At 40.2% G+C, this 24,361-nt stretch overlaps 1 protein-coding gene across 1 annotated transcript in view; it reads right to left on the reverse strand.

The window, feature by feature from the left end:
- The window catches only part of Zcwpw2 (zinc finger CW-type and PWWP domain containing 2), a 115,114-nt gene that overhangs the window by 51,997 nt on the left and 38,756 nt on the right, over nucleotides 1-24,361 (reverse strand). Inside the window, exons 4-5 of the mRNA XM_026779377.1 lie at nucleotides 23,167-23,544; nucleotides 15,251-15,410 (exon numbers count right to left, since the gene is read on the reverse strand). Of these exons, the coding sequence (XP_026635178.1) occupies nucleotides 15,251-15,410; nucleotides 23,167-23,453 (447 nt within the window). The 5' untranslated portion in view covers nucleotides 23,454-23,544. The remainder of the gene's footprint in view (nucleotides 1-15,250; nucleotides 15,411-23,166; nucleotides 23,545-24,361) is intronic.

A 24,361-nucleotide genomic window follows, 5' to 3' on the forward strand; every position in this document is an offset into this window, starting at 1 on the left:
TCTCCCCCTTTTGTCTAAATAAGACAGAACTAAACTAACTACAACTATAAACAATAATAACAAATAATAAATATAACAAATAATATTGAGAACAAAAGTTTTACCAGACACTCTATCTCAAGGAGTCTAAATAATGTAGAGAGTAATTCCCCTCCAAGATCCATGATTTAAGTGGCTCCAGGTATTTGGTTAGGTTTCTAGTACAGGCATGATTTCTTTCTTGTTGAGCAAGCCTTAAGTCCAATTACAGACGTACTGGTTCCCACTAACGTATAGACTGCACACTTAAGTTTACTGGGCCATATGAGTCACTGTTGTGGTGTATAGGCAGCATAGCTAGGTAAGACTGTTGATTGCTTCCCTCCTATGGAAACTTGTCTGGTAAAAAAGAGACTCTCAGTTCCAGCTTGGCTCTCTGGGCCCTGTGTTCAAAGTGCATTTTGGTTTTGGCAATGGGGACTCAACTTGAAGGAATTTAATTTTTTCATAAAATTTATTTTGATCAAGTTTTCCCCTCCCCAGTTCTTCCTAGAATCCACCCATCTAAATTTATGCTTTTGTCTCTCTTGCTCTCTCTTGCTCTCTCTTGCTCTCTCCTCTTCTCTCTCTCTCTCTCTCTCTCTCTCTCTCTCTCTCTCAAACACACACACACAAAGAAAGAAAAGAAAATCAGACCAAACAAGCAAAAGACAAATGAGACAAAAAAAATATGAAAACCAAACAAAAGTCCACAAAAACAAATATGAAGTTTGTTTTGTATTGATCAACTACTCCTAGGGATGGGGCATGCTCCGGAATATGGCTGATAGGTTCAATTATACTCCTTTAGAGAAACACTAATTTTCCATTTGACAACAGGTATCAAATACAAACAGCTTTTTGGTTAGAAGTTAGCCCCATATGTCTAGTTTCCCATCTCATGACTGGGACGCATCTGGCCTGAACCTGTGTTCTTAAGCTTGCTGCCAGGGTCTCTGTGAGTTCAGATGGCATCAGTCCTGTTGAGTCTGGAAGACACTGTTTCCTTGGATTATCATCTCTGGCTTTTAAAATCTTTCTGAGGTGCTCCTGTTCCACCAAGATTCCTGAGCCTTGGTTGAGAGGCAGGAGGGTTTTATGAAAACATCACATTTAGGGTTATGTGCTCTAAGGCTTTTTACTCTCTACACTTTGTCCATTTGTGTGTCCCTGTGCTAATTTCATCTACTGGGAGAAGCTTCTCTGCTGAGGGCTGACTGAGAACACTCATCTTGGAGTACAGCAATGTCATTAGGAGTCATTAGTACTGGGCTTTCCCCTAGGCCCACAACCTATTAAGCCTCAGGTTCTTGACCATTTCAGCAGTGTCAGGTATGGGATCCAATTCATGGATTAGGTTTTAAGCCTCATTTTTTTAAAAGGTGGTTGGTTACTCTCATAACGTTTGTGTCGCTGTCACAAAACTACAAGCATCTTGCAGACAGGTTACTTTGTAGGTTGCAGGGCTTGTAGTCAGGTGAAACTGATGGTCATCTTTCTCCTCCAATAGTGTGCACAGCATCTTCTAGCACCATGAATGCTACTCATTAGAGATGATGCTTTTAGTTAGGCACAGCTTGACTTCAGTATTTGATAAGTATTGTTGCAAAGAATTTTTTATTGCCAGTGTTTTGTGATGTATTAGTCTTTTGTTTGTTTGGCTTTTGCTTGTTTGTTGTTACTGCTTTGGTTTAAGTCTATACTGTGACCAGCATGTCTGGTAGCACCTCCCTGGACAGGGCAATGTCTTCCTTTTAGCAGCTGCCGTGAACACATCTCACTGCTATTTTCCCACATCTTTCTACTTGGATGGCATGGTGACTCTTTGTCACACTTCTGCATCATTGTCCCTAAGCACATTCAGAGTACTGACAATTCTCAGTAACTTCATCTCTCTTTAGCTGTGACGACCAGAAACTCTCACTCCACAGGTTTCTCAGGGGAAGCTGACCAATAGCATACTGCTACTCAGGCTCTCGAGCACATGCATCACATATTCAAGCAAACAACTCTTTATTTTGCAGGAGGTAAAGGAAAACAACATTTTTTCCTATATGGGGGGGGGAAGAGGTGTAGAAAAACTTTCACAGAATTCTGATGTTTTCTCTTAAGAAATATCTGTATACGGAATGTCAGTTTTTAAAAGACTTATGTAAATTGAGTTAAGTTTTGGCAAATCCCTCTGTTCTTCACAAACTCTGTCTCTGTGTGTGGGGAGGTGAGTGATAGACACATACATGGTATATGTGCAGGCATGTGGAAGCATGCATGCATCTGTGGAGTGAAGAAGCCAGAGAAGGAGGATGGGTGTCCTGATTGGCCAATAAGCTCCAGCAATCCTTCTGTCTTGGACCCCTATAATGCTGGTACTACAGGCCTCTATCAGGCTTGGATTGTTCATAGGTGCTGAAATTCAAGGTCAAAGTCATTATTCTTGTACAGCAAGTACACTGAGCCACAGAACCATCTCTCTAGCTCTGTGTGTGTACTTTTTGTGCCTCACTTTTAAATGTGAAAATACTATTTTTTGTCCACAGTTTAGAGTCCAAAAATTCATTTACTAAAATCTGGCTATACATAATAATGTTTAGTTTTAAACTAGCTTTGCTTCATAGCAACACAAATTTTTTAAAATAATTTACTATACTTTATGCTTATGACTGCTTGCCTTCCCACATGTATGTCAAGGAATCATACATGTGCTAGGTGCCAATAGAGGCCAGAAGAGGATATTAGATCCCCTAGAACTGGAGTTGCAGACTGTTGTGAACCACCTTGTGGGTGCTGAGAACCTGTGTCCTCTGTAAGAGCAGCAAGTGCTCTAAAACACTGAGCCATCTCTCTAGTCCCTAGAGAAATTACTTTTCACTGGCGTTTACAAAGGAAATGTTCATGCTAATGACATGGAGCATCAAGACTAGACGCTGAGTCTAGAAAACTCCACACCTTTCATTACTTCTGTATTATCCAGGCATCTGCATGTCTCAATCACTGCAACTCAGGGTAGAAGAGGGAAGTGGCACTGATCACCTTGGGCACGATGGGTTATACCATGTAATTCCAGCTTTTGGAGAATGTAAGACAATAAGACTGCCAGTTCAAGGTCAGCATAGACAACTCAGGGAGACTATCTCAAAATTTTGAAATTTATCTCAGTAGTTGAGTATTTGCCTGACAACGATAAGGCCCTGGGTTCAATCTCTAGTATAACAGAAATGAATTAGCAGACATACAAACAGTAAAGAGAAGTGGTCATGGAAATAGAAGGAATGATACTATGAAGCTAAAGAAGGCAGTTTTGAAAAGATGAGTGAGCATGCCAATTTCCAGAGTCAAGAAAAGCTTGAGACTGAACAGATGGGTGGACAGGGACAGGCGACATTCTGTGTCAGAGAAAATTCATAGCTGCGTCCAAAATTTAAAAGTTTATAAGCCACTGCCACATATAATCTTGTTTCAGTTGGGTGCTATTGGCCAACTGAAGGCTTTTTTTTTTATCATTCTTCCATTTCCCAAGGCTTTAGGAAGACACTAAATGTCCCTTCTTGGTGACGTTTACTGCTGAATCTGTGTTTTTGCTGTTGCTTTATGCTTAGATGAAGGGGAAACTGAAGGAAGAGATGATGGTGTATCTTTTTCTGCCCAGTATAGTGGGTAGAGAGAATCCTTCAGTCTGGCACAAATCCAAGTTTCTGTTGCTTTGTATCCTAAAGGTCTTTTGTTCACCAAAGAATTAATCAAGCTATGATAACCTGGAGCCTGAAGAAGACAAACCTCACACCTCAGGTTCTGGCTCCAACAGCAGTGTTACATTACCTTATTTATGCTACAAGAAACCAATCTGTGGCATGCTTCTCCCAAGCAGGATGGGCTATTTGATCTCAGTATCTTGAGGACATGCTACTATACTGAACTGGAAGGACATGCACAGCCTTCAGAGCCACAGCAGGTCATTGTCTTCCCCCACCATGGCAACGTGAATCCATAGCCCAAATGCGTTTTCTCTGCTACACCTGGACACAAGGAGCTTTCCATAGCTTAAGTGCTTTTGTGACAGGGCTCAGCTCCCTGCACTGGGCTATTCTCCAAGGTCCTGCCATTTGCCTATGGCACTGGCAGTACAGAATTCTGTCCTCCTTCAAGTAAAGAAATACGCTCTCTGTTGCTGTCCCCATCTGTCCCTTTCAAGGACACTGGACTGTCTAGTAACAGTTCACCCTGCCCCCCAATAAGGAACTCAGACGAGAAAAATGGTAACGCCCAAGGTTTGACCCAATGGACAGAAAATTCACCTGTATAAAAAGATTTAAAAAAAAAAAAAAACAACAACCTCGTTACTTTTGGAGATGAAAGAAGAGAAAAAATAGACTCAAAACAAGAATTATTACTGACCAGTCAGTGGTGCTGGCTAGCTGTAGGGAAGAACACTGTCTTCTGGGGTTTGAGCAGGCTCACAAATAAGGCGGGTTGAGTCTTCCTTCCCCACCTTGGTCCCCTACAACTTTGCATTCCCCTTTCTACGGCTGTCCCTAATTCTTCTCTGCTTACTTATAAACAAGTAACATGTGTCCTTTCCTTATTAGTTTACTGTGGGTCGTGTCTGCTAATTTAAGTCTCACAGGGCACTGAACTTGTGTTTTATTCAATTCCATATCTTTAGTAGTCTTAAGTATGAGACCTCAGTAAATACTGAATATTGTAAAGACATATTTTGTTAAGGTAGCATTGGTGTCAGCCCAGTTGAGATGACCCTGAATTGAATTTGAAATAAAAGAGAAAAATAAAACAACAACAAAATCTGGTTACATTTTTTCACCTGTAAAAGTTAAAAGAAAAATTAATAGGATGATGCAGAACCTCATTTTCATGTGTACTACAGACTTATAAAGTCTTTATTGATCACTGATTACCTCAGGGTCTATTATCTTAGTAGTATCTATTTTAAAATTTTATTTTCTTTATTTTATGTATATGAGTGTTTTGCCTGCATTTTATGTCTGGGCACCACATGTTTTCTTCATGTTCCCAGAGGTCAGATCGGGTGTCAGAACTCCTGGAACTGGAGTTGTATGGAGTATCATGTAGGTGCTGAAATTGAACCCAGGGCCACTGAACGAGCAATAAGTGTTATTACCCAGTAAGCCATCTCTCCAGCCCCATTTTTTTCTTGTAAAAGGTGTATACTTTCAAAAGCTAATAAAAATAAAATGCATAATTTTAAAACTAAAAAAACTGCAAGCAATTGCTTCTAATACAATCTTTTGGGGGATGGTATAATCTCATTACAATTCATTAGATATAGTGAGAGCCTCTATGATTTAAAATTATTAATTCAAATCTTGTTAATATCAATATCAAAAATAACTACAAATATAAGCACCTGAAATGTAGAAAATTTATCTTTCAGACTGATAAGTACAGTACTAAAAATCTGAAAAGCTAAAATCATATTAGAAACTGCTTTCTTTATCCTCCTAAATTCACCAAAACAACTTCAAATATTGACTCTACCTGTATGTGTTCATTTGTTCACTCGTGCACTCACTCAGCGAAGAGCTGGGGTTGGATCTCAGGTGCTGTGGCTGCTAGGTAAGTGCTCTACCCCTGAGCTGCAGCCCAAGACTTTCCATTAAGCTCCTGGGCTGGCCTCAAACCTACTCTGCAGTCCAGTCTCAGATTGAGGCTTCTCTTCTCCCACTCTGGCCTCCCTCTCCTCCTGCCCTAGCCTCCCTAGTAGCCAAGAATACAGGTATACTAACTCACCTGGCCTTGAACATGATTTTATATCATTTACTATGTATTATAGCTTTAGAAACATACAGATATAAGCCCTAGATTTTATAATCTAAAGAAATACAAGTGACTTGCATCTCCAATAAGTATTTGAGAGCATTATCACTATTATAAGATGTTGTTTGGCTTGAAAATCAATGGCAATGCGTCTGCTCTCATCCTCAGAGCCACAGCACAGCTCACTGATGCTAACCTTGTGTTGCCCTGAGGCACTGCTCCACTCTATCAAAACTTCCATTCCTCCCTTCTGTTGGGCACACCATCCGCACATAAAGAAATTAAGGAGAAAGATAATCACAAGGGTGCGCTGTCTTCCTTAATGGACTTCCACAGCAGTGGTGGGGCCTCTGGACAATAGCAGTGTTCTTGTTCCTGTCATACAAACTACAATAGAGTCACACCATCTCATCTCATGTGCACAGAAGCCACACTGCCAGTCTCCGTCTGGAACCTGCCATCTTCAACAGGTTATTTTATATAATCAAAGCTTCATTGCTTAGAAAGCACATTTAAGTCAATGGATAGTTGAAACAATTGTTACTTATAAAACCTAGTTTTCTTGTGCCTTGGTCTAAACATAAATAGAAATTTTACTAATTCTGAGTAGGATTTAAAAATCAAACCAATTTATGTTCTTTACTTTCCTTACCACTGTTAAGTATGAACTGGTTGATAAAAACGCCAAGCCGCATTTACTGTGATATTTTATATGAGGCTGAGGGATAATGAGGATGCAGTGAGCTCTAGAGGATAAATGGAAACAAAAGAAGAAAATTTGAGGATACAGTGGGTTTCCATTGTGTGGCTTGAAATACTGAAAATTATGCCACCAGGAAATCTACTTCAATTCCTTACTAAGTGCTTCCTGTAACATTGGAGGTGGAGTGAAGGAGACAAAACTCCTCACTGGATGCTCCCTGCAACCAAAGAAGTCGGGGTAGAGGGGACCCAGCTCCTAACAACAGAAGTGGAGGTGGAGGAGGAAAGTAAGTAGGCTAGATAAAATTACCACAATAGACAGATCAGAAGTCCACTGGGTGCTATGCTAGATAAGCTTTTCAATAATACAAACATCAACATACATTGACAAGGTATTTTGGATACCTTTGGACTTTTCCTATCAAGATGAAAGTGACAACTGTTATGTGCTATGGTTCTCTGTTCTTAAGAAACCACATCTGACACTACAGGTTGGACTATGGTCTGGAACAACATTCATGCCCATGTGTGCCTGCCATTAATGTAATAGCAGACTGACATGAGAGACAAGGGGGGGAGGGCCTGGCTGTGCAGTAGGAACACAATCAGATTCTGTCGCAGGGACAGCCATGTTCAGAAGGGCAGGCAGTCTTTCTTCTCAATTTACCTAAGCTGCCTGGCTTCTGTAGCACCATAGCCTCATAAACCCACCCACTCTTCCACAAAGTAAGTACAAGAAACACAGCACACACTTGTAAATCCTGTCTGTCTGACTCCATCACTCACAGAGAAAACCTACTTAATAGGGAGATTATCTACTATCAACTGGTTCTTGAAATTCACTGAGTCTGGTGAAATCACAGATATGGGCATGAGTCCCCAATGAGCACGGTCCGCATATAAATTTTGGCGAATGTGGTGTACAGGAAGTTTGGGAACCAAACTATGAAAAAACACAACAAACTATAGTGTCAGAACGCCATCATTTGTATTAACAATGGCAATTCATTGCTAATATGACATGCAGATTAAATAAATTCCAGGTTCAAGATTAGTGGATAGCAGGTGAGGAACCAGTGTGCCAGTGGGAAGGCTCAGCTTCGCTTAACCTAACTACCTTGGAAAAGGCACAATGAAATTTCTTAATCAAATCTACCAAACTAAAGACAACAGACAGAAGGCTTTTTTGGGTTTTCAGTTGGCAGAGAATAGTTTCATTATGAATTCCATATGCTTATGAAGATGAGCAGATAACTCAATGCAAATGTTAAGCAGGCTGAGAGAATCTGAAAACCTGGAGTTTGTAGGCACAATGCCTGGGCTGAGGCCTGGCTGTGCTGCTGTGCGACTCCAGGTGAGGTATCCAGCTAGAGCTGTGGCCATCTTAACAGAGTCCAGATCACAAGAGAACACCATTTAGCCTCTGAAGTCCCAGAAAATGAGGCAAGAACTCTTCACATTGGGGAGAAGTTGACTTGAGTGTATATTTCATTTATAAAAGAGCTCTATTATTTAAAGAGCCTATTACTATTTTTTAATTTACTAACCTATCTAAAGCCTATGTAGTTTCACCAAGCACCATCCTAAACACTTCACAATGACTCATTTAATGAGTCCCTCGTAAGCTTGTGAGGGATGCATTATTACACTTCAGAGATAAGGAGGCTGAGTTTACAACTTGCCATGTCTGCATAGCTATTAAGACAGAGCTACAATTAGCATGCAGGCAGCCTAGCTCCAAGGTCTGTGTGCGCGCTATGGAGTGGTGGTGGCTCCCTACAAGCAGCTTGTTGCCTTAAAGACAGTGTTGTGGTGTTGCATAAAGCTCCTAACACGAGTATGAAAGGTAAGTACTGCTAGAAATTATAAGATACATAAGTGTCGTATAGCGCCTTCCAAATAAGGACACTTTCATATTGCTAGGAAAAAATTTCTAGGACTATTAATCCATAGCTAAAAACTTAACCAATGGGCTGCACACTAAATACAGCTAAACTGATAAAAGTTTATGTCATGTATGTGTTAATACAATTTTAAAGGGAATTTTAAAACAAGTCAACAAGTCAACTTTAGTGTGTACGGTTTTAAGCATGTTATATATTCAGATTTCAAGTTGTAATATTTTTATTTTACAAAATTGAATTAAGCCCAAAGCAAAAAGCAGTTATAAACACTGCTATGCAAACTGATAATAATGCAATAGTAATATATTAATTAATGAAGCAGAAATACAATCAACACTTTAACATCAGGTAATTTTTTTAGAAATTTAATTTTATGAGTATTTTGCCTGCGTGTATCTATGCAGTACATGCATGCCTGCGCCCACAAGGGACAGAAGAGGTGTTGGGTCCCCTGGAGCTAGAGTTATGGATGGTTGTGAACCACCATGCTGGGAATCAAGCCTGGACTCTTTCTTGCTGAACTCACTCCCAGGAATGATGTTCGAGGCCAGTGCCTGCTAACCTGCAGCTCTCTCCTGCTGCTGGAGAGGCTGACTGAGGGCAGGAATGCTGGGTAGAAGTGGGAGACACGGAAAGGCTGAAAGGAGTCCTGAGAACAAGTGTGTGCTCATTTGTTCTGAGCCTTTAACGAGTCAGGACCAGCCTGTCGTGTCTAAAGCAGCAGCATTAATGGACAGGAAGGTCTCAGCCTAAAAGGAGAGTGACATACATGGCTGCTGTTTTATAACATACACTTGCTTGGCTTTTTACGATCACTGTGTTTATGGGTGAACACCAGGTATAACAATTACAGACAAATACCAAATTGTGTTTAATTAATGACATTCAAAAGAGCAATGAAGACAGTGAAGAGGACAGTTAGCCATGCAATACATGACAGGACATGTTCTCTAAGCTAAACATAGAAATGGTAGTTCTGACAATTATTTCAAAATTCATTCAATGGGCCTTGTTTAGGGTTTAGGAATCACAGGTTTTGTTGAATTAATGGAGAGATTCCAGTCTTCGGCTAGACTATACTTCAAAACTAAAATACAGAAGGGAATTAAAGAAAAGAAAATGAAAAGAATATTAATATACCCAACCATAACTTCAGGGTTATATGAGTTTGGGGCTTCACCACTCCCTGATGGAAGTGTGCGCCAATCAGCTAGTCTACAACTCTTCCCCACTCTAAGAAGCCTTCCTGGCAGATACACTGAAAAGAGACATAATCTCCTGAGTAAACTTGAAGCTTGGGCATCACAGGAGAGGGTAGAAGGGGAGAGGGGAGGAAGGCAAGGGAGAGGAGAAAAAGGTATAACAAAAAACAAACAAAAAAAAGTGCAACCACTTGATTCTTTTCCAAAAGTTCTTGGCAGATTTTCAAAACTACCTAAGTCACAGTTACAGAGATGCACTCTAGTTCTCTGTCAAGAATTGTGACCATTATTCATTACCTCCTGTTCTCTAAAGAATACTGAGCAGCAAGGGAAGAAGAGAGAGTTGGCCAAGAACTGACATCATTCAATATGTATACTGAAATTAAAAGGAGCACATTTCCTCACTATAGGGCAAATGTGGGCAAACATTCAACAATAAAACAAACACTGTTTGCACATGTGTAAACTGACAGAGTGCACAAAGAGAAGAAGACATCTGCACTGTCACTTACCACTTGGCTGGCCTTGTAGACACAGTCTGAACCTCAGCTCCATAGATCAAGTGTATCAAGCAATGAGGCTGTCTACCCTTGAAAAGTTGTTGAGAGACTACATATAGAAAATGGATATACCAATCCTTGTCTAGACATAGTCTCTGTCTCTCTCATTATTGGAATTATCCATAGCACATGTTGCCATCAGAGTACTTGTGAGAGAACATGTCATAGAACAAGCTATATTTAGTGTTCTAATCATCTTGGTAGTTTCATTTACAGAATTCTTACTTGATAAATTACTATGGAATAACAAGCTATGTTTATAGACATGGAAATTAGAAGAAAATGATGAGCCATTTAGGCAAATTCTCAAGAGATTACAGGACTGGCCTTTGGGAAACAGTACTATCACTGGGGAATGTCTCATAGTAACCCTGGGAGCTTGCCTCAGTGTACTGCACTGTCTGTTATGTGTTGACATGGTCAGGATCCCGGCCAAGGAGATGGCAAACCAACCTCTAACATAACCAGTCACTACTACAAGGAAAAAGAGCTGTGAGCTCAGTTCCCACACCCAAGGAGTCCATGCACTCTTCTGTTTCTCTGCGCACTCACATTCACACATACCAAAAGCAGAGGTTAAAAATAATATTTTAAAAAGTTTAGGAGCAGGAGAGATGGCTCAGGGGTTACAAGAAGTTGCTATCTTGCAAAGGACCTGAGTTTTGTTCCCAGAATCCCTACTGCGTGACTCACAACTTCCTGTAACTTCAACTTCAAGGGATCTTATACCCTCCTCTGGTCTTTTAGGTACTGGAATCATTTTCACCTACCCATACACAGGCACACACACATATACTTTATTAAAAACAAAAAATCTTCAAAATAACTCAAAAAGGAAAAAAAAACAAAAGTGAGAGAACTAGAAAATGCTCATGAACAAGATTAATGATCACTATCTTCCGATACTATTATAAATCGAATCTGTTTCATGAGTTCCCTTTCAGGTTGTTTATAGTTAGTGTAGAAAAAATGCAACTGACATTTGGATGTTAAATTTGTATTCTGCACTTTGCTTAATTCATTAACTTGTCATTTCTAACATGTGTGTTACATAAAGATTATGTAAGAATTTTGTACTCTCTGTGAACATAGACGATTTCTCTTGCTCCTGTCCAGTGTGGATGTTTGTTCTTTCTTTCCTGCGGAAGAGTAGGTGAACGAGCTGTAAGAGAAGGCCCCTGCATCTCACTCCTGCCTCTGTAGGAGCAACCTTCAGTCTCCTATAAGGGAGCATGACACTTACTCCAGTGTTTTCATAAATGACTTTACTATGTGGAGGCAGGCTCCTTCTACTGCTAATTGTTGAGTGTTTTATCATAAAGGGTGTGGAACCTTGCCAAATAATTTTCTGCATCAATTGAAATTATGTTTCCTCTTCCTCCTGTTAATTTTGTACACTGCCCTGATGATTGTCATGTGTGGATACATCTTTGCATTCTGGGATAAATCCTACTTGGGTATAATGAACAATTCTGGCAAATGCTCCCAATAAGCACTGATGAGACAAACCTCAGCAAGTTCACAGTAAGCCGCACTGCAAGGCTGAAGATGCACACCCCATGCCATCTACCCTTGCTATCTCACTTTTTAGCTGTCTTCTTTGTAACATGGACACTATAACTAAAACCATCAATAGTGGGATCTGGAGAAATTGCTCAGAGGTTAAGAACACTTGCTGCTTTTCCAGAAAAGCAGTCCCAGGTGGCAGTTCACAACTGTCCTTACCTCTTGTTCCAGGGCTCCCGGAACCCTCTTCTGGCCTCTGTGAGCACCCAGACTATATGCCTTGCATACATGCAGACAAAACATTCATAAACATAGTTACAGTAAATAGTTTTCCAAAAATATGAGGCCTTAACACTGAAATTTGAAATTACATCAGCCTGTCTTTGGAAATACACAAAAGTTTCACTCCTTCAAGGGTTCTACCCCAAGTCTTTCAATTCTTGAGGGTATAAAATTATTTTTATTTTCATCTACAGTATAAACTAATTATTCTTTACATTGATTGCTTTCTTATGCACATAAAATGTAGATAAAAATCATTAATACTTGTCTCTAAAACATTTAAAAAAATCTCAAATCATCTAGGATATAAAAAGTAGAGTTACACAATATTGTTACAATACTAGCTTTTATATGTTTTCTCGTGTGTTTATCTTTATTGAGATTTTTATTATTCCTTAACTTGGCTTCAAGGCACTGTCTGGGTTCTTCCAGTTCACTCTGCAGGTTCCTTGAGTGTTTCAACGCAGGCAGATTTCATGGAAATGAGCTCTCTCAGCTTCTATATCTGGGAATATTTTAATTTCTATCAATTTTGAAGGACAGTTTTGTCCCCATGGCTTTTTTTATTGACAGTTTTCCTTTTGGTAATTTGAATATACATACCATATTGTTTTGGGCCAGGAACATTCTGACAGTAAGCTGCTGACACTTGGACTGAGAATGTGCATATGGAAGGTGTCCCTTTTTCCCTGTTAGTTCAGCTTCTCCTCACCTATGTCAAGTTTGCCTCCTTTCCAACCACTATGTCTTCATCCTGCCTAAGTTCCCTGGATATTTACAGTATGTCTTCTACCATATTTACATAGTTTTAGGCAATTATTTTTTCAGATGCTCTTTGCTCCAATCTCTCTTGTCCTTCTGATACTCCTGCTGACAGAATGGTGTCATGCTGTCTCTCAGACCCTCTTCCCCTTTCCTTCATCATTTTTGTTTTTCTGAAGAGGTAATTGCTGCCTCTTTCCCCCTTCCCTTCCTTCCTCCCCCTCCCTGTCCTCCCCCCCCCGTTCTCCCCTTCCCTTCTTCCCCCTTCCCTTTCCCCTCCATAATCCACTAAATAAACTCTGTACTCAAACTCTCTGCATGGTCTGTCTGTCTGTCTGTCTCTCTCACTGGCAGTCGTCTCCCACCTGCCAAGGGAACCCGCCGAGGCCTCGGGTGGCCCGCCACTGCCCCTCATGAGACCGGCCTTGGTCCCCCACCTCTTTATAAATGACAGCACTTCTCAGGTCAGTCATTTTCTAACTCTCGTACACGCGGTTGTTCTCTAGGATCTTAGCATTCTCATCTTATGTATATGGCATCTTATGTATATGGCATAAACACGCATGTACACACACAGGTCCCCAAAAAGAGAAAGCAAAAGAGTGGAGTTGTCATGGTGAGGAACGAAGTGTCTTAATCTCTCACCACACTGGAAGCCACTTCAGCTGAGGAGAAAAAAGCGTGCAAAATGGAAGGAAAGGGGGCAACCTCAAGAGCCATCATCGTCATTCTATGCAGCCTTGTGATCATAGGCAACACTGAAGAGTAAACATCCCCAGGCTTGGGGACAGGGGCCTTTTTGCCAGCTCACCTTGAGAGCTAAGTTTCTCTAGGAACTGCATAACAGCTGCCTGATACAGGGATGGGTGATGGTCTGGTAGCTACTACTTCACTAAATGCGCAGGCTGACTAAAATTCACTCTATACAGCCCAAGCTTTCCCTGGAAGTCAAAAACCTTTACTACACTCCAGAGCTCAGATTAGCTACACTGGACAGATCTGCCATTGTGGTTATGGACTAGACAAAACCAGATTAATGTTTCCTAGTCCATCATCTCAGAATCTTTTCCCTGAACTCTTTCTTTGTTTTGTTGTTTGTTTGTTGTTTTTGTTTTTTCAAGACAGGGTTTCTCTGTAGCTTTGGAGCCTGTCCTGGAGCTAGCTCTTGTAGACCAGGCTGACCTGGAACTCACAGAGATCCACCTGCCTCTGCCTCCCGAGTGTGGGGATTAAAGGCGTGCGCCACCTCCGCGTGGCTCTCACTGAACTCCCATGTTAAAGAAGCAAGTGTTCTTTAACATGGGAGGAGTGGATTTTAGGGGTCTAATGAAGACTATATGAACACACTAATACAAATTACAAGTCTACAGTCTAAACTAGGAACAGTGGCATTTCCCAGTATTCTGGAGATGATATTTTCTAGGGGACTTATGTTTTATGCTTGTCCTGGAGCACCTGTATCTTCAGATGCTAACTCTACATTGCCTTGAACTCTTTTCAAAGCACACCTCAATGTCTCCAGAAGTGTAATAATTATTGGTAAGGAAACCTTCAACTTGTGTGTAGAGGCTGCACAGCAACTGAGTATTTCTGTGAGTTCAGTAATTAAATTAAGTCAGCAGATCCATAAACAAACATGACTGAACTGAAAGGGAGAATTATTTTTCATTATATAAAAACAAAAAAACCCATTTCTTTTTCTCACAAATGCATGTAACACTGTCTTTCTAGATAAATTCATTTCTACCTCATGTTATAGAGGTATTATAAATGTATAGTCCATAGTTAATGGAGATTCTAAAGTATTTGACTATCTGTTGAACCAAACTATAAAATAAAATTTCATCTGCTATAGGCAGAACAATCTACTGCTAGAATCCTTTGCCCGGTGTTAAAAAATAAAGTTCAAATGCCTTATACAATTTACCTCCCTCTTCCCCCTGCTTTACAAGGAATTCTAAGAAAGTCTCTTGTCTATCATCCAGTATTTTCAGATAAAAGGCTACAGAGTCCGGTGTAAGCCCAGAAAACTGAGCTGGCTGGCACTCACTACAGCTACTCCTTGGGAACAGGTCCAGCTCATCTCTCATCCGTAGCCTGAGAATCCAACCTATAAATTAATTTTAATGTGCAAATTAAAGTCTAAAAAGAGTGCAAAGGCACAAAAGAGTTAGTGTAACAAAATGCTCTGAAATTTGAAAAATTTGTTGTCCTCTGTAATTACTTTTCTGTGACTGATGCAGAAGCTTGGTCTCAAGAGAATTTGAAATGACAACCTTAAACCCACTTTCAAGTGCATTCTTCAGTTGACTGTTACTAAATTGCCACTGGAAAAGTTTAAAACTCTCACTGATATTTTATATCCACAATTTCTTTGAAAAAATCATGTTCCAATGTAGAAGCATACTATGCATTATTTTGTTTATATAAATCCAAATGTAAATGTTTTATTATCTAAGATAAAAATTGACAGTAAGTAAAGGAAACTGCAGAAAGCATGAAGTTTTTATGTTATCGTACCCACCTTTAACGAGAGACTAAAATGCCCCACAAATGTTGCACTTATCCATGCCGTTGAGTGGGGGTCACCCAGAAATTCTATGTGATACTTGTCAACATTTCCATCCTGGTCATAGGCCACATATTTCCCTCTGAAAGGATCAGGACAAAGTATTCCTGGCCAACTTTGAAAAAAAAGTTAAAATAAGTTTCATTCTTTTAAAAAAAAATGTAAGTCACTGACACATCTCTCATAATCACATATTAAACTTATTTCTTCAAATTTTAACAACTAACATAAATGTATTCCTACTTACACCTTTCAAAAATAATAAACAAGTGATAAATTGTATCTTTGTAGCAATAAAATATTTTTATGCTGTCACAGACAAGTTGAAAAAGAATTCTAAAAGAAAGGACATACAGAATCCACAGGAAGCATTTGAACGCCGCTGAGAGGCAGAAAGGGTTAATGATAAGTCAGACTTTGTTGACTCCCATGGGAACCCTTACCAGCTGGGAGGAGGAGATGGGGTTGGGATGGAGGAAATAAAGGGGGAGGAAGGGGAGGGAGAATTGTGGTTGTAATATAAAATAAAAAAAACAAAACAAAAAAGTAAATATGAGCTATATGAAAAAAATAAAATTTTTAAATAATAAATGACAAAGAGCTATAAAGCAATAATAGCCTAAAGATAAATGATAGGTGACAGATTATAGATAGATGATAGAAACATAGCTATAGGCAAATAGATAACAGACGGATTAACAGGTGGCAGGCAGAGAAACAGCCATAGTTCAAACAGTGATGCCCCTGTAAAGTACAGAAAAGACAACTTCAGCTCCACCGTTCTACTCTACCCCTCCCCTCTAGCCACTCAGCTGACAAATCACTTATTTGCTAAAAAATATTCAGAGCTCTAAGCAAAATTTTACTTAAAAAAAAATCTTTTAAGGTATGTTCAGGAGCTGGAAAGATATGTCTTAGTGGTTAAGGGTACTGACTGCTCTTCTACAAGATCCAGGTTCAAATCCCAGCAAAGACATTGTAGCTCACAACTATCTGTTGGAACTCCAGTTCCAGAGAATCTGATGCCCTCTTTTGGCTTCCATGAGCACCAGGTACACAGGCAGTGCAAAGACAAACATCCATACACATAAAGTAAACCTTTAATGTTTACTGTGACAGAAACCTCTACAGACCTCATTTCCCCCTTAGACATTCAGTTCCCATTTCAATAGCTTTCTATTTTTCTACTTTCTGTCCCAGTTTGATTTCTTTTCATCATTGCTTTTTAATTATAGGTGTGTGTGTGTGTGTGTGTGTGTGTGTGTGTGTGTGTGTGTGTGTGTAGGTACAAGAGCAGTTTGTATTCTTAATTGCTAAACCGTCTCTCTGGCCCCTGATTTTTCTTCTCTACACTAGCATCCAACAGCTCAGCCCATGACAACACTGCTAAGTAAAGGCTGCAAACAACACCCCATCTGGAGTCCAAACCGGAAACTAGAGAGCAAGCCCTGAAAACTGCAGATGTGAGAAAAGCCATGTCTGCTCTATTTACTTGATTTAGTCAATTCTATATGAAAAAGAAACTGTAACAACCAAAAGCCTTACAGGTCACAATCATCTTCAATTTTCCTGATTAGGAATATACATGAAAATAAAGTTAGGCAGGAAATGGAGCACGCCTTTAATCCCTGCACTCACAAGGCAGAGGCAGGCGGATCTCCATGAGGTTGAGGCCAGCCTGGTCTGTCTAGTTCCAAGCCAGCCTGGCTACATAGTGAGATCCTATCTTAAACGAACAAGCAAATTTAGCACTGACTAAGAAAACTGGAATTTTCAGGTAATGCATCTGCTCAAAATGTAACAGGAAGTAGATATTTGGCTCAGAAAGGCTACTTTTGCCCACAGATAAAGCATGCTAATTATTGCTATGTGTCCTATTTATCCTGTGTATTAAATCAACATTTTCTTATACATTTCATATGTTATCTTATATAAAATGATTATCTTAGAAAACACCTCTGAAATTAAAACGATCAATCTGTATTCAAGTAGCAAAATGTAAGTTGTTAATTTGAAATGCTGTTAGGATCCAATCCATATTTTATCCATAGCAAAATTTTATACACACGCACATTTAATTTGTTTCCCGCTCTGGCCTCAAATGATCCCCCTGGCTCATCCTCTGGAGTGCTAGGACTACAGGTGTACCAGCATGCCTGTTTCTAATTAAGTTTTAAATATTTTACCAACATTCCAACATCTGGCCTGCCACTGTGGAATTAAAGCAGGAAGGAAAGGCAGAAAAGCAAGTCAGGACCCCGTGATAAAGAGCCCTGGCAGAGATCTGACAGTTTACAGCTTAAGATCTGGATTATGTCCCTCTCACATGGTAACACTGGCCACTGCGCGCCTGCCAAGCTCGGTACTGCCAGCAGCTCTGAAAGTGGGAGAGTTAACAGCATTCAAGTGAAAAAACCTGTGCCCTCACTCTGTCGTCTACCAGGTGGCAGGCCTTCTAGAGGCATCTAGTTCTTGCTGTGGTTCCTAATGACTTATAAAGTTCAAATACATGTATGATTTATACATTTTGTTTGAGAAATTAAAAATATGTCATCATAAGACTGATATGTGTCCTGCCAAATTTAGATGCTGAAAACCTAATTTCCAGTATCTCAGAAGGTGACTGTATGCAGAGACAGGACCTTTGATGATGTGACTAAGAAAGCCGGGCATGGTGCTGTAGGTCCAGACTGCCAGCACTGCGGAGGTGGAGGCAGGAAGACTGTGTGTGGTCCAAGGCCAGCTGAACCACACGGGAGCCTGTCTCAAATCAACAAGAAGTAACTTGGTTAAAATTGTGCTCATTAGGACAGGCTGTGTCCGAGACTGCCTGCCCCATGGGAAGAGATCAGGACACAGACACACAGAGGGAAGAACATGTGAGCACATGGCAAGAAAGTGGCCATTCTTAAGGAGAGAGCCTTCAAAGAAATTATCCATGATAACTTTGATCTCAGGACTTGGAGCCTGTGGAAAAGCACATCTGCATTATGTATGCCAGCTAATGTGTGCTGTTTTGTTATGGCAACCAGAGGAAGCTAATATGATTATGAATATGTAGAATAACTGGTGCAGCTGAAAAGAATGATTTAGAAATATCTCCCCGTGTTTAGCAAGAGGCTCTGTGTGTGCCTTTACAGGTTCATTAGTATGCGAATGTGGGAGACAATTAACTATGGGACCAACAAGTACTACTTTCCTGAGCACCTTTTGCTTTTATTAAGAAAGAAAGAAAGAAAGAAAGAAAGAAAGAAAGAAAGAAAGAAAGAAAGGATTAAATAAGCATTTCAAGATTCTGCATCAGTTTCTCTTTAACTTTCTTTTCTTTTTTCTTTTTTTTTTTTTGGTTTTTCGAGACAGGGTTTCTCTGTGGCTTTGGAGCCTGTCCTGGAACTAGGCTGGTCTCGAACTCACAGAGATCCGCCTGCCTCTGCCTCCCGAGTGCTGGGATTAAAGGCATGCGCCACCACCGCCCAGCTCTCTTTAACTTTTATTTATTTATTTATCTATCTATTTATTTATTTATTTATTTATTTTATTTAAGATTTCTGTCTCTTCCCCGCCACCGCCTCCCATTTCCCTCCCCCTCCCACAATCAAGTCCCCCTCCCTCGTCAGCCCAAAGAGCAATCAGTGAGACAATGGGGATGTTCTACCTGGAACTCACCAAGGCCAGCTGGCCTGGGTCTGAAAAAGCCTGGGATAAAACCGGACTTGCTGAACATAGTGGACAATGAGGACTACTGAGAACTCAAGAACAATGGCAATAGGTTTTTGATCCTACTGCACATACTGGCTTTGTGGGAGCCTAGGCAGTTTGGATTCTCATCTCTTTAACTTTCTTGAGTCAAGTTATCTGAGCAATAGAAACTCTAGATGCTGGCAAGATGGCGGCTCTGACCTTAAGAGCTGCCTATGAAGTCCCCCATCAGTGCTGTGCTCTAAGTTCCTCTGCGGGCAGCAGCTGTCTTTGTACTTGAGGATCTAGCATACTGCCTAATTAAGAGCGGATTTTTGACGGTTTCTTGTGGGTTAATTCTACCTCTACATTTTACTATTGTAATTTGTCTTGTTATTATCATTCTATACATTTGTGCCATTGAATAAACAATGCAAGTAGATTTCAGTTTCTTAATTTGAAGTTTAAATTTGTGTTCAACTTAGCTCATGAAAAGGAACATAAATGACGCACAGTCAAATGTATTGTTCTCCGAAGAAGGGGAGATGCAGCTGTTTTTCAAGCATGTCGATGACAGTAATCACAAATTAAAGATAATTTAGGGACTAGATTTAAACATATTTCATGTAAAATTTTAAGTTCTTTGCCTCAGTTACTAATTCCTAGTGAAATTTTCTGTTCTTCAAATATATTAATTGATAAAAGCAAATTCATTTCTTGAAATACAGTTACTAAACTTCAAACTTCCGATGTGGGAATTGCTTTCAAATACATTTTCACTCCGCTTTCAAACATTTGCTTAGAGATGAAAAGTAACGGAGAACCTCAAATCCCTTTATGATGATTTCAGTAAATTTCATATTATATGTCCCTTAAAATACTAGGTCTTATATGACCAATTGATGTTCATGTTAATTATAATGTGGGAGGTAATAACAATGTTTGCAATATTGTCATTTTGATCCCCAGAAAAGCCTTCATAACGAAAGGACAGAGATGTCACAGATTTGTTAGGGCTGTTGTAAGAGAATATCACAAACTTGAAGAAGCGAGACACATGTACTCTCTACAGCTTCTGTAGGTCAGCAGTCCAAGACTGAAGCATGAGCAGTTAGCTTCTTTACTCTCTCTCCCAGGCTGGTAGATGCCACCTTTCTACTGTGTTTTCAGTCCTTCTGTCTTGCATGTGCATTCCCAAATCTCTGCCTTACAAAAATACCAGCAAAATAGAACTAAAGCATTCCCTAATAGGTCTCATTTGTAATTAATCACTTCTTCAAAGGTCCTACATCCAAATATGGTCACATTCTGAGGTCTTAGGAGTTATGGCAGCATTCAAAATATGAATGTGTGGGGTTCACAATTTGTCACAAAATAGTGAAAAAGCAAGAACCTAAGTCTACATATTGACTATAAGGTCTATTGCACATATAAACATATGAAAACAGGCCTGTCACAGCCCCTCTTTTTATGGTCAATTCCTTATGGTCTTCATAGAGACCAAGATGATACGTCAATATACTTGAGTTTTGTAGTGTAAATGTTCAGAACACTAGTAAAAGGTTCCAGAAGGGTAGTGCTGGTGGTGATACAGACTCAATCCTGCACGGTCTCTTCAGAAATACAGGGCGAGCAAGCACAGCCACACTACACTTGCCCTACAACTGCCATGATGAAGCTGAGTGATGCGGCACTGCACGTGCGCATAACAGATCAGTGAGACAGTCCTATGGGACCTGCAGCACTGGTGTTTGTGAGAGGAAAGAAGGGTGAATGGGCAAATCCCAGGGATCATCTGACAAATCTGAGAGAAGAGAGGTGGAGAGCCCAGCAGGCCGAACTGACAGCAACAGGCTAAACTGCAACGAGGCGACAGCAATTCTGAATGTGCTGCAACACTGAGGAATCCTGGGAACATTAACATCTAACAGAGATCATTTCCAAGAAAAAAAGATAACTCTGATTTAAAAAACTAACAAACAAACAAACTGCTGGGAAAAAAAATAAAGCCAAGAGGACAGGATCACCAGGAGCAAAGGAACTTGTTTGGTTGCTAGATTAGTCTTCCCCTATGAGACTCCAGGGAGCTCAGAACTGGGCTAACAGAGAGAACGGACATTGATAGTTCCCAAAGAGGTGCCAGAACCACTAGAAAGCACACCCAGAACAGAAGGAACCAGTCCACAGCTTCCCCTCTGCTCTCCAGGGCCAAGGAGAAAAAATACACTGCTTCTCTTGTCACACCGTGGAGTCCAGTTACCACTAGAGAAGACAGCCATTGTCTGGAAGAGTAGGCAGTTACTGAAAACAAGGAACAGTTACAAGTTAGGGACCCTAGGGATACCCTGCCACAGGTCTGAGTGGGAGATGACCACAGACATACCCTAGGAGACTGAGAGATTGGACCCAAACAGATGATAAGTCTGGGGAACAAAGAGCTGCGACTGTGGAGAGCAGTGTGTGGTGGCCTCTCCCTCTGTGGTGAAGCACAAACACCTCTGCTGGTTGGCACTGCTTGGCCTTGAGGCCTGAGGCTTGCTGCTAGGTGGAAAGAGCTCTGAGCCCAGGTCAGGCAGGGCACACAGCAAATCACTTACTTCCCCAGCCTCTTCCATCCCCACAGGATCCCAGAAGAAGCTAGTACTAAGTTAGTATGGTAAAAATAGTATGAGACAAAAATATCAAAAGATGAAAGCTTGCCACAGAGGAATGGTTTTGAGGAAATAAGATTGCACTAAGATTTCAAGTTGCCTTAACAGAATTAAAGAAAACAGAGTAGATACAATGTACATGTGTGAACTAGAAAACCATTTAAAATGAGTGGTTAAAGATAGAAAAGTATTAAAATTAATGAAAACCTTTTTAAAACTTCAAAAATTAGTGTCAAATTGGAAGATAACAACTGGCACCTTCAGAAAAAAATATGTAGAGGAGAAATATTTAAATTTTTAAAGGGGTAAAAAGATGAGAACAGTTCAAGAAAATGATATACCAAAGATAGAAAAGATTGCCTCAATGATAATATAGAGTCCCGAGGCAAAATCCAGTCATATGATGGGACAGCATAACTGCCTTTAAGTCAAGAAAGTTTAAATAGATTCTAAGTCTTATACATTGAAAATAGTATATATTTGGAAATTCGACCCATAATACAAAGCTCTAAAATATAAAGAAATACATGTAAATTTAATGAAAAATATTTTAAGCATGTAAGGAATAATTAAGATCCTCAAATGTTTGTCCTTTAGAAACACACTTATAAATAACCCATTTCAATAAAGAATTCACAACTATTTCAAGATGAATAAAATAAAATGTTTATCACAGTTCCTGGAAAAAAATTATAGCTTTGTTTAAATTAGGATGAAAAAATAAGAGATGAGTTGAATTACCTAACTCTCACTTAAGAAAGCAGAGTGAACACAACTCAGATGACAAAGACAGTATCAGAGACTGGCAATTAAGGAACTACTGTGAAGGTTCAGGAGGTAAAGGCACTTGACAACAAGCCTGATGACATGAGTTCCAGCCCCAGCACCCACACGGAGGAGGAAGAACTGACTGTGAGATTATTCCTGTCAAAACACGGAGTGTAAGCCTAGAGTGAACCCTCATGTGCACCATGAACTCTGGAGATAACTAGGATGCGTCTAAGTAGGTTCATTAATTTTAACAAATCACATGGTGTGGGGTGTCAGCGGAAGAGTGACTGAATTCTGAGTGGACAGAAGGCATGTGGAAACTACACTTACACCTAATTTTTGTGACCTCAAGGCTTCTGTAAATGTGGAAGTCTATTTTGTAAAAATATGAGTAATTCTGGGTGAAAAGTTAGAAATAGACAAATCCACTCCAAATGCAAAGCACAGGGCTTAGCATATAGCTCAGCAGTAATGCTAGCCTAGCAAGTGAAACGGTCTTGGTATTTCATCTACTCATCACACACACACACACACACACACACACACACTCATGCACACACACACACGCTCATGCACACACACACACTCATACACACACACTCATGCACACGCACTCATACGCACACACACTCATGCACACACACACACACACACTCATGCACACAGACCCACGAACACACATGAAAATAAGTACAGGTAATAAAAATTAAAGAAATCAGTAATTAAGTGATAATTAGTAAGTAATAAACAACAAGTAAATCCCTTACTTACGTTGGCCAATTCTGCAATTTCACCAAAACCAGGCTTCCCAAAGGAAGCTGTGAGTAGACAATCTTATACCCGCTTTCAAGGAACCGAGACTCTGCAGGAAAATCCTCCTCAGAGACTGAGCAGCTGTTGTAGCTGGAGTCAGCATTCATGAAGCAGTACCAGGGCTCGCTGCGCTCCACCCTGGCCGCAGCCTCAGGAGACAGCAGCCTCCACTTCAGGCAGCTTTCATTCTCACACTGGACCCACACTCTGTTCACAAACTCGCTGCTTTCCAGAGCCAGGTCCATTGAGCTGCTACTGACCACTCTGCTAGCTTGTTTTTTGCTCTGTTTTGTTCTGTTTATTTTTTGTTTGTTTTTCCTCAGAAGTAAATTTAATCTGGAAAATAAAAAAATACAGATTCAAGAGTATGAAATATAATTTAAATCACAAGAAACAGTTCTTTCCCATTTTCTGCCCACTCCTGTGCACCTGGTACGGAAGGCATGCAGGCGGCACATTATATTCTGCTGACCCACAGCAAAAACACAGCAGACATGTAAATTACCCTCAAAATAAGTGCTTTCTGAAATTAAAAACAGGACAAATCTACTAGAAGATTGGAGTCTAGCTCAGCAATGTCTATTACTGACATTCACTATGCACAAGGTATTGCTTTCCTTTTTGAGACAATCTTATGTTGTAGCCCAGGCTGGTCTCAAACTCTGTACCCTTTTGCCCAAGCTTCCTAGGTGCTAGGATAAGCATAACACACACAAAGTTACCAGCTGTCAGGTCTCAAGTGCTTTTATGCAGACAGCTTGTATCATACCCATTTTGCCAAGGAAAATGAAGAAAAAAAAAAACATGTTTAAGCTCCAGGTACAGTACCTGTAGAGCTGAGGTTTAAACACAGGCAACTGGGCTCTTAACTTTGTGGTCTTGTCCTTAGCTGCACTGCTCTAGAGAATACAGAGAGCATTGTGCATTGTCCTGTTCTGTTTCTAAAAATCAAGAAACCCAAATGCAGCAAATGTTTCGCCTCATGAGAACTGTAATGATTTACAAGTTAGATACACACCCTTGATGTGGGAGTCCCCTCTGTGTATTGTGATTACCATTAATGAATAAAGAAACTGCCTTGGCCTATTGATAGGGCAGAACTTAGGTAGGTGGGGAAGATGGAACTGAATTCTGGGAGGAAGAAGGCAGAGTC

This window comes from Microtus ochrogaster, chromosome 5 (assembly GCF_000317375.1).
Source record: "Microtus ochrogaster isolate Prairie Vole_2 chromosome 5, MicOch1.0, whole genome shotgun sequence".
Lineage (NCBI taxonomy): Eukaryota > Metazoa > Chordata > Mammalia > Rodentia > Cricetidae > Microtus > Microtus ochrogaster.